This window comes from Cicer arietinum, chromosome 6 (genome assembly GCF_000331145.2).
Source record: "Cicer arietinum cultivar CDC Frontier isolate Library 1 chromosome 6, Cicar.CDCFrontier_v2.0, whole genome shotgun sequence".
In the NCBI taxonomy this organism is placed as follows: domain Eukaryota; kingdom Viridiplantae; phylum Streptophyta; class Magnoliopsida; order Fabales; family Fabaceae; genus Cicer; species Cicer arietinum.
The window spans coordinates 11,807,595-11,818,700 of NC_021165.2; the positions used below are offsets into that span (position 1 = coordinate 11,807,595).

Sequence of the window (11,106 nt, forward strand, 5' to 3'; positions counted from 1 at the left end):
CACATGATACCTGAAACAACTTAGTAACATGTAGGAAAACTCTTTTATCAATGTGGAATTTAATTTTTTCCCAATACTTTCTCTCACACACAACTCTATTGGACTTGGTGCATTGATATACATATTAGATGACTCAATCGATATATTAAATTAGGTTTTTATATTGATTTAACTACCCTTACCAAACCGGTAAAATAAACGGATCAGTCTTTATATAGTCTCATAGAACTATATTTTTTTATCAACGACGATTTTGGTTTTTGTTGTATAAAGAAAGATGTGCATATTTTTTTCTTTTTAAAAAGGAGTGATAAAGATTTGCTTTCGTCTTAATAAATATTACCTATTAATTTGCAACTTAATAGTTATTTGTGTTCTTTTAAAAAAAATTAAGATGAAATTATTATTAATAAATATGATAGTAATTATCATTTTACAAATGTTTGGGAGATTTAAACTTCGTCTTTTGAGATTACAAAGTCAAGTTCTTACCACTGAGTTAACACCTCTTAAACTATTTGTGTTTGTACATATTTGCATAACAATCTACAATTAAGGTGCTTATATTCATGATAAATGTGTGAACAATTAGCTGAAATAACTACTACACAGGTTCTTCAGATACTTCCTTACTCATCTGAGATTTATGTCCAAGTGAAATTGGAGTAGATTTTCATATGGTGGATTCAAAGCAAAATTGTTGTTAATTAAATTGCACAAAGCATGATGTATCAGTATCCTCATTCTGCATTTCACGCTTGTAAACTGTTTGATGCATTGCCTTAACTGATTGGACCAATTCAGCTCAATTTAATGCCTCTCCTGGATCCGATTTCACATGCATATGTAATTACTCCAATGTTAATATTGGTTGAAGTTACATTGTATTATCATCACTAACAATAAATAACACAACAAATTGAAAAAACAAATTGTGAAACTAGGCACAACAAACTCCTTAACACCTCTAGAGAAAAAAATATTACAAGCCTTATATATATATATGTCTTCAATTTTCGTTCACTTGTCATAATCATTATAGACAACAATAACATGGTTCAATTAATTAAGCACTGTTGCTACTTCCATCATTTGATTCAGGTATAAGTTCTCTAAGCATAGCCACAACCTGCAACATGTTCGGCCTTTTAGAAGGCAAATCATCAACACACTGCAAAGTAACTTCCAAATATCTTATCATTTCTTTAACTTCTTTGACTTCACCTTCATTTGTTCCTTGTTGAGTTTCCAAAAGCAAATCAGTATCAATCACTTCCATTTGTTTCCCTTCACGTACCTTAATCTTAGCCCAACCAACCAAATTTGTGTCACCAAAATCTTCCTTATCAGTAGGCCGTTTTCCACTAATCAGTTCCAACATTACAACACCAAATGAGTAAACATCTCCTTTTGCAGTGCACCTGAAACTTTGGTAATATTCTGGTGGAACATAACCAGGTGTTCCTGCTAATGTGCTTACACTAAGGTGTGTATCAAGTGCACTTATTAGTCTAGCCATTCCGAAATCCGAGACCCTTGATTCCATTTCATTGTCAAGTAGCACATTGCTTGATTTCATGTCTCTGTGAATTATGTGAGGTATGCAATTGTGATGCAAAAAACAAAGCCCTTTAGCAGCACCTCTTGCAATCTTTTTTCTTTCTTTCCATGTTAAAATTCTTCGGTCGCGTGTTTTTATTCTTCTGTGGAGCATCTCTTCTAGGCTTCCATACTCCATGTATTCGTAAACAAGTAGTCTTTCTTCTCCAACTTTGCAGTATCCTAATAAAGGGACAAGATTTCTATGTTTGATTTTTCCTAAGGTTTCCATCTCAGCCATGAACTCTCTATCACCTTGGCAACTTAATCGAATGAGCTTCTTTATCGCGACACATGATCCGTCTTTGAGTGTGGCCTTGAACACTTCACCAAAACCACCACAACCAATGAGACTTTCTGCTGAGAAGCCATTGGTTGCTTCAATCAACTGTGAGAATTTGAGTTTCCTTAGCTGCCTTTGAAATGTTGCTACATTAATGCTTAATGGCTCTTTCTCTTTGTCAATTTTCCATGTTGTAGCAGCATGGCATGCTTGCAATCTATTAAGCATCTTGACTTCATCAGCCTCTTTTCTCCTTACACGCATTGCAATCGCCCACACAATTAAGATGCATACAGAAGCCACAGATATGAGAATTCCCATGACAATGTTGTTTGTCCATGACGCAACTGATCTTCTATGGCTTCCTGTGCTAACATCATCACTCGGATTCGATGTGGATTGGCTGTTATCATTCTTGCAATCAGGCAATGGAACACCGCAGAGACCCGGATTGTTTGCATACTGAGTGGCTGGAAGTGTACTTAACTGTCCCCTAGATGGAATTTGACCTGTTAACTCATTGTAAGATAGATCTATTTGCACTAAGAATGATAGGTTTGAGAATGAGTCTGGTATATGACCCTGCAATCTGTTATGTGATGCATCAAAAACTCCCAAATTTTTGAGCTGGCCAAGGGATGAAGGGATTTCTCCTGACAATTTATTGTGAGATAATTCAAGAACCTGTAAGGCCACCATATCTCCGAATTCATCTGGTATTTTTCCGCGGAGCTGATTGTAGGAAAGATCAAGGTACTCCAAAGTCTGATACTTGGTAAACAAGCTGAGGACAGGACCAGAATAGAGTCTTGTGAAATCACAAGTCCTCAATGTTGGTACCTGTGAAAGCCTCTCGGATCGGATTCCATAGAATTCTAACAAACCTCCAACTCCTTTACACGAGTTTCCGATATTTCTTACAAAAACCAACGTGTTTCCTGAAAGAATACCGAATAATGATTTCGCTCCTTGTTGCCTGCCAAGTCTTGGAGGGATCTCTCCTGTCAGCTTGTTGCTGTTCAAGTCCAACCAAACCAAACTGTTGCAATTTGCTAGCTCTGACGGTATCTCACCTGTAAAGCTATTGTTTCCTAGCTGCAACACTGCCAACCGTGTCAAAAGGCCGAACTCTCGCGGTATTTCACCGGTGAGTTCATTGCTTGTCAATGATATCCATTCCAGATTGCTGCAATTGAACAACTCAATTGGAATTCCACCACTAAGGTGATTGTTATTCAATATGAGATCCTTAAGATTCTTGCATTGTCCCAACTTTGGTGGAATCTTTCCTTCCAAACCATTGAACCATGCTATTAACTCCTCAAGATTCTCAAGCTCACCAAGCTCATCAGGGATTGAACCATTCAAATAGTTCAAACTAAAATCAATAGTCTTCAATTGTGAACACATTGAAAGTTCAGCTGGAATTTCACCTGTTATGAGATTATCAGGCATTCTCAGCTCCTCAAGTGAGGCTGCACCTGGACACAAATCTCTAGGGATAGATCCATAAATCTTGTTTGAGCTGAAATCAACAATCCTCAATTTTTTGCATGAAGATATTGAAGATGGAAATATTCCATTTATAGCATTATTTCCCAACCTAAGTTCCTGCAATGATCCAAGATTCTGAAGCACTGACTCTGATAACTCTGTCATGTTGTTGTTTGATAAATCAAGAAGTTGCAGCCAAGTGCAAGAAGAGAAACCAGATGGAATTGAACCTGTAATGTTGTTGAAAGAAAGCTTAAGTTCTAAAAGTGAAGAACATACATTTGCCAATTCAGAAGGGATCCAACCAGTAATTTGGTTATGTGAAAGATCCAAACTTTGCAATTTGTTTAACTGACCCAAAGCCTTTGGAATTCCACCTGAAATGAAATTGTTTGCTAAATTCAAACTCTTAAGGCTGGTGCAGTTTGATAAAGAGATTGGAATTGAGTCTGATAAATGGTTTCCTGATAAATCAAGCTGCAACAGAGATTTGCACTCAATTCTCAAACCAGAAAAAATTGAACCTGTCAAATTGTTGGAAGAGAGGTCAAGTGATTGAAGTTTATCAGAATTTAGCAGGAAATTTTCAGGAATAGGACCTGTCAAGTTGTTGTAAGAAAGATTCACGACAACAAGATTAGGACACTTGGAGAACAAGTTATCAGGTACAGGACCTAAAACTTTACCAAAAGATAGATCAAGTTGTGTCAAACTAAATGGTAACTGAAGCAAAGAAGTGGAATTTACAGAAAATGAATTGAGAGAAAGTTTCAAAGCAGATAACATATCTAAAGAAGATAAAGGTTCAAGGGAAATAGTTCCAGCAGAAAGATCACTGTTTCCACTAACATCAAGGGCAGTGACTCTTCCAAAGGTGCAAGTGACACCATACCAGCTGCATGGATTCTTATTTAGATTCCAACCTGATAATACTCCATTTGGGTCCTTCTGAATCATCTTTTTGAACATGAGAAGAGCTTTTGCATCAGTTTTGATAGAAGAAACTGATGCAACTGCTTCAGTACTAATTGGAAACAAAACCATCATCTTCATCATCATGAGAACAAGTGTTATAGTGAGATGAGGCAAAAGCTGAACTGGGTTGTTTTCCATTGAGAAAACAAGTAGAGAGACACCTGCAAGAAAATTGCAGGGAAATATTATACAGTGAGTGATGAGTGTTGTGGAGAGAGAGAGAGAGAGAGATGAAAGAATGAGAGTGAGTAGTGAGAGTGGTGAGTAGTATGATGAGAATTTGTTATGGGAAAAAACTTTGTGAAAAAGAGAGTTGCTTTATTTGTTTTATAAAATTCAAAGGAGAATAAGTTTGTGCGGTGGGTATGTCATACTATACTATGTATTCTTCAGTTATAGCATCAAATTCAAATTGTAATAGAATTTCAACAATCTATTAGTTTGATTATTATTTTTTAATCTTAACTATATAATTTTTAGAAAAAAAAGTCTTACTAATTTGAAATTCAATTGGAATGTAGGTAATTTACCTAAAGATTAATTCAGTCAAATAATTATTAAACAATGTATCAAACTATTAGTACTGGATGATTATATCAAACAAACACACAGTATAGTATATAGTTGTTTGGTGATTCATTGATATAGGTAAAAAAAAAGAGTGAAGAATAGAGAGAATTTAGTGATGGATTGATTTGACTTTTGGTCAAAGAAATTGGGACCCACCCACAGAGAAAGGCGTGTCTGTCTATATCTAAAGATCGGCGCATAGGAAGAAAAAAAACCTGAGACATTGGGGTGTGCTTGATCCAAGAGTCACTATCTGTCAGTGAGCGTGAGAATGTTTCCCAATTATATATGGATATTGGATAGTACTTGTGAATCTTATTTACATATTCACCATCTGCGTCGTATCTCCTTATTTTCTGATACAACCATTCTTTCTGGGATGTGTATACTAATAATAGAAAGGAAAACATTATATTGTACCCCATAAAAAAAAAAGGGAAAACATTTAATTTTGGTCTACACTGGATCAACTTCTAATAATTGTTCGTAATTTTTTAATTTTGGTCGAGATCAACCAAGTGCTTGTACAAAATTGTTATACATGTTGTCATCAAAATAATTGATATACATGTTGAGATTAATTTTTATTCTAAATGTAAACTTTTATACATATATTCATATCCGATCAAATCATATTTTTTCTGATTAGTTTTTTAAATATCTTTAAAAAAATACATCATATAATTTTATTTAATATAAATTAAATCTTTTATTTTATTTTTGATAGGATAATCAAAGTCGAACTAAAGATTAAACTAAAGATTAAACTAAAGAAATTTAGGTCTCCGAAAAATTATTAATTTTTCATGTATATTTAAACATAAAAATAATTAAACAATACAACAAATAAACAACTCACAACAATAAAAAGATACAATCATTGATATATTTAATTAAATTACTTTATATCTCAAAAAATAAAAAATAAACTAGAATTTAAATAAAATTATTATAAAAAAAACATTGTTGTTAATATTAACAGGTGGTTATTGTTTCTATCAAGCGAATGTTGTAGTGTTTGCTTTAGGTATAATAAATATTGGACAATCCTTAAAAAGTAAATAACATGTGATGTGAAATTATTTTATATTAACAATAATTATGTACGATGAAATGAGATTGTAAAGTTGTTTTCTACTATGCGTGAGTTAATATAGTGGATGGATATTGACGCACGCTCCATGAATACTTATGAAACAATAGACATGGTGAAACATTAAGCTCCTAGTTATAGTTGTAAAATTGTATTTGAAATCGAAATCTAGATATAAATGAGCATGAGCTTTATATTTGATTTAGAATAGAGCGAGCCTAAAAAGAATTGTAAATGTTTGATTGAGGGCCCCATGTGTCGAATTTGAAGGTAAAGTCATGATAGTGTGTTATTATGGTTGAATGTTTGATGGGGAAAATATAGCTAGAGTAAACGAATGGGGGCCCCACCATGAAGAAACATCAATTAGCTGAGTGTTAATGGCATGGGATGTGATGATTTCCCCCTTTGTCATTCTTTCTTTGCAAGCAGTGGCAGAGGCCATTACATTAACTCTTTCAAATAGTGACTTCATTCAATCCACCCTAATCTTTAAAGTTTTAATTCAACTTTTTAGCTGGGTTTGGGACCATATTTTACTTTACACAATCTAATTAGCAGATTCTTCATATATTGACTCCATGTTGAGTTATTCTGTATCACCAAATTAAGATTTTGTGTCTAGTGGTTAACTTTATTATAGGAAATTATTGGTTGATTCCCTGTTATTTAATTTAACATCTCATTTAATTTAATTAATGTGTCGTATTTAAAAAACACATTTAATAATGTAGCATTTTTATTGTGTTATGGAAATTCATAAAACTAACAGTATTCAATAAAAATCTATAAAATGTTAATATATATCTTAATAATATATTAAATAATTTTAGTGTTATTTAATTATATGCATGATAAACTTTTAATTCAACAGGAAAAAATTAAAATTAAAAAAAATTAATAAATATTGAAAAATATTTAAATTGAGAAAATATTCAAACTCAAAAAAAAAAATATAACACTTTTATAATTGTTTTTATTTGTTTTTTTTTTCACAATCTTTTTTTTTTTAAATTAATGAATTTAAGTCAAATACAGATCAAATACTTCAGTTATATTTCTATCTAAAATATAAGATAATGAACATATAAATTACTATTTTCATATATAATGCATTTTAATTACTCTTTCTTAATTGATATGAGACTATAAATAACGTCATAATCAATCATAAAAATTCATACTACCATCACCTCGGTTTGTGTCGCAAAAAAACTTCAATAATGTGTTTTTTTCTCTTATTTGAAAAAAATATATGTTTTCCGCAACGAAATGAATATTTTAAAGTGAATAACTTTTGATAATGAAGGATTGCATTTTGACCGTAAGAATGTGATGTTACATGAAAACTGTACGTGATAATTATCCTTTAGTTTACTATCATTAGTTATCAATATGCCCATTCATAATCATTTCGAAAGACCATCCATATACAATAAGGGATAACTTTGGTATGTAAACTTAAAAGTGAATTATTCTTCGGCAATTTCATAAAGATGTATGTAAAGCCTTGACAAATAAATAAAAATGAGTTTCTTCATGTTTTTTTTAAAAGAATTGGGAATATAAGAAAGAGATAAATAATTAAATAAAAATATAAAAATTGATTTAATAGTGTGAAAAATTATGATACGTATGATATACATTTCATTTAATCATATATATCTAACTTTTATCCACCTTAATCTAATTCTAATATTATAGTTATTTATAAAAGAATTAGAGTGAAATTAATAAATTTGACCCAAGCCTAAATTGGATTATGTGGTTGCCTTTGATTTTTGGTTGTCTCTTATTCTAGTTGCCTCTAACTTATGGCTTCTTGTTGCCTCTGATTCCTAGTTGTCTCTGATTCTGGTTGCATATGGTTCTGATCGTTCATGGTTTTGGTTGCCTCTGGTTCTTGTTGTCTTTGGCTCTGTTGCCTCTGATTTCTGGTTGTCTCTAGTTCTGGTCACCTCTGGTTTTTGGTTTCTAATTCCTAGTTGCATTTGGTTCTTGTTGTCTCTGGTTTCTGGTTTTCCTCTAGTTCTAGTTGCCTCGGGTTCTGGTCGCCTATGGTCATGTTTGCATCTAGTTCTAGTTTGGGCTCAATTCAACATGCACTAGTTCCATTTATTTAGTCTCGTTGTTTTTCGCCTTTTTTTCTAATACAATTACAATTTTTCCATGTACACGAGCAATTAAAAAGTGCATCCTCTCTTTTCTAGATTTACCTTAGCAAATCCAATTTTTTTTGCAAAAAAAAAGCAACAACCCATAATTCAATTTTATCTCATGTATACAAAGATTCATTATTTTAGTCTATAAATTGAAACAAAAAATCTATCAAGAGAGGGGGAATTTTTCTAGATAAGAAAAAAAGCAACTAAACAAAGAATGAAAAAGAGGAGTAGAATGAAGAGATTTTGACAAAAATAAAACAGTAGAATATAGGAGAAAAAATTGTAGAGTTAGAGAGAGCATGAGCTACACAAATCACCACCTTCATTATCCTTCACAAATCCCCTATAAAACCACCATCAAATCAATCGTCGCGCACCACCAGTCGTCGTTGGAGCCAACCACAGTTCAACCACAGTTCAACCACACAACACTATTGTGCACTATTGTCTTCTTCTTCGTCGCTCCATCACATATATGAGTTAGTGTGTCACTCTCCCTTTTCGTGGTTGTTATCTCTCTCTTCGCCCTTCATTTCACTTGCTTCCATTTTTTTCTTCCGTAAAACTCAATTTTCTAAAAGGAAGTATACATCTTATCTTTCTATTACTAGAATTTTATTATGTCATTATAATTATTATTTTCATTGTTACTATTTTTGGTTTTATTTATAGTTTCAATATCTCATTTTATTCTTTCTTAAAATTTAGAGTTTAACCCTTTTAATTTTTTGACTTAATTGTAGTTTTAGTCCTCCTATTTTAGTTGAATCGCGAAAGTAGTCCCTCCATTTTATTTCTTTCTAGTTTTGGTCCCCAAATAGAATTTTGGTCCAAAAACTTGATGAAATTTTATTTTTTTATATTTATTTAAATCACATCATGCCTCAAGATTTCCTGATGCAACAATTGTATCTGAAATCTATTATCATAAATGGTGTGGTACGACTTCAAAAAATGAAATTTCATCAAGTTTTGGATCTAAATTGTATTTGTGGGATCAAAACTGGAAAGAAATAAAATGGAGGGACTACTTTCGCAATTCAGCTAAAATAGATGGACCAAAACTGCAATTAAGCCTAATTATTTTCAACAAATAACAAAACAAAAAACTAACAATAAATAAATATTGAATTGATTAGATGTGATTTCTTTTTAATCCATAAGTTGTTACGACACAAGTTGTATAATTTATTTGTCCTAAAACTCGTTTTCATAAACAAATTAAAAAAAAATATTAAATAGGTTAACTAGATGTTACGTTTTTTTAGTTCCTAAGTTTTTAAAACACAAATTGTACAACTTGATAGTCTTAAAACTTGCATTTTAAAATAATTATTCAAATTAAACTAACTCATTTTTTTTCCTCAAAACAATTTTTTTTATTAACAACAAAACACATTTTCTTTAAAAACAATCAACACATTCGCATTTTCTTTCCAAGAACTGTGTAACTTTAATTTCTCCATCGCGCCTGAAGATACGTAAGAGCAAGATCGCACTCTTGTCAAACACAATAATAAAAACCCCCTTTTTTTCTCTCTCTATTTTGAACGCTTTTTTTTTTCAACATCACATTTATACAAATATTATATTCGCAAGTAACAAATAAGGAGAAATAAATATTCTAAAGTTAACATATATGTTTTCAAAATTAATTAACTGTATTTTAACGGATGTCATATGAGTGTTAATATCTTTTCTACACATAATTAACTTATGAACCCAAATTTTGGTTTCAAATATCAATTTTATGTTTTTTTAAATGTTTCTCAATGTTTTTCCTATTTTAAAATAAACTTTGGTAGTGACTATATTGAATTCGAGCTAAATCTCGAAATTTTAGGTCGCGACAAACACATATCTAACTATATTTAATTATATCTATCAGTCCCGCAAGTTGGAAATGGATTAACAATTCCAACTTGAGAAGAAAAGTACAATACAAGAAAAATTGCAAAACAATGTAACTAATGAAAGAAAAATAATACAAGTTGTAATCACGTCGACTGAACAAGAAAGTTGGTGTAGAAAGTGGTAGCGGCCGAAGTGTATAACTGTCGTCGAAGTCTTCTTTCTACTTTGGAATAACTTGAAAATCTTCTAGTACTTTTAGAACACTCACTTCAATAAAAAAATCTAGAATTTCAATTGTGTTTTCAAATGTCTCGGCTAACAAATCTTAACCACCACAAGATAGAGACACATAGAGAATGAAAAATGTCTAATTATCATAGGCATACAAGAACAAGTAATGATAATTGTTTTGCTACAATAGATAGAAGCACAAATGATTAAAAATGTTTAAATAAGCATATAGAAAAAGGGAAAATGTTTAAGTAGTGGAAACATATAGAAAATGCCATTGTGGCTAATCAAGAAAGAAAATCTAAAGAAGTATAACACTTGAGTAAATGATAAACTTCAACTAGTACTAAGATATGCAAAGAAAAGAAGAAGAACCAACAAGTTATACTTCAAACCATGATTGCAGCAACATATTCATCTTTTTAACCAAATGAAATTCAACAAACAAACAATAACAACTAAATCTTGAAATTCAAAAATATATCAATTTTTGGATTTGCTCATGATAATCCACACAAAAAAAATGGCTCTTATTTCAAGATCTTGAACTCCGAAAGCCATTATGCCATTGATATTTACTGTGACCATCAAAGTCAACATGTCTCCTTAATTACTATTTCTTGCTCAACGATTGAGATCATTGCTTAATTACCACTTCTTTCACGTGAATAAAAGAAACAAAGCAGGTATGTGTTGAACAAAGATGAATGAATAAGATTGATGAGTCTTTGTTAGAGAAATATTTTTGAATTAAAAAAAGAAAATTAATGGAAGTTAGAGAAATATCTTTGAATTAAAAAAAAGAAAATTAATGGAAGTAAAGAAAAATAAAATAGAATAAA

At 31.4% G+C, this 11,106-nt stretch overlaps 1 protein-coding gene across 1 annotated transcript; it reads right to left on the reverse strand.

Moving 5' to 3' along the window:
- Positions 1–832: 832 nt before the first annotated feature.
- LOC101493336 (serine/threonine-protein kinase BRI1-like 2) lies at positions 833–4,635 on the reverse strand. The gene has a single exon (XM_004504552.4). It carries the CDS (start codon positions 4,487–4,489, stop codon positions 1,067–1,069), a length of 3,423 nt encoding a protein of 1,140 aa, XP_004504609.1. The 5' UTR covers positions 4,490–4,635; the 3' UTR covers positions 833–1,066.
- Between the last annotated feature and the right edge of the window lie 6,471 nt (positions 4,636–11,106).

Excerpts from the sequence above, each read along its gene's own strand:
- LOC101493336 (XM_004504552.4), bottom strand. The coding sequence starts at position 4,489 with ATGGAAAACAACCCAGTTCAGCTTTTGCCTCATCTCACTATAACACTT.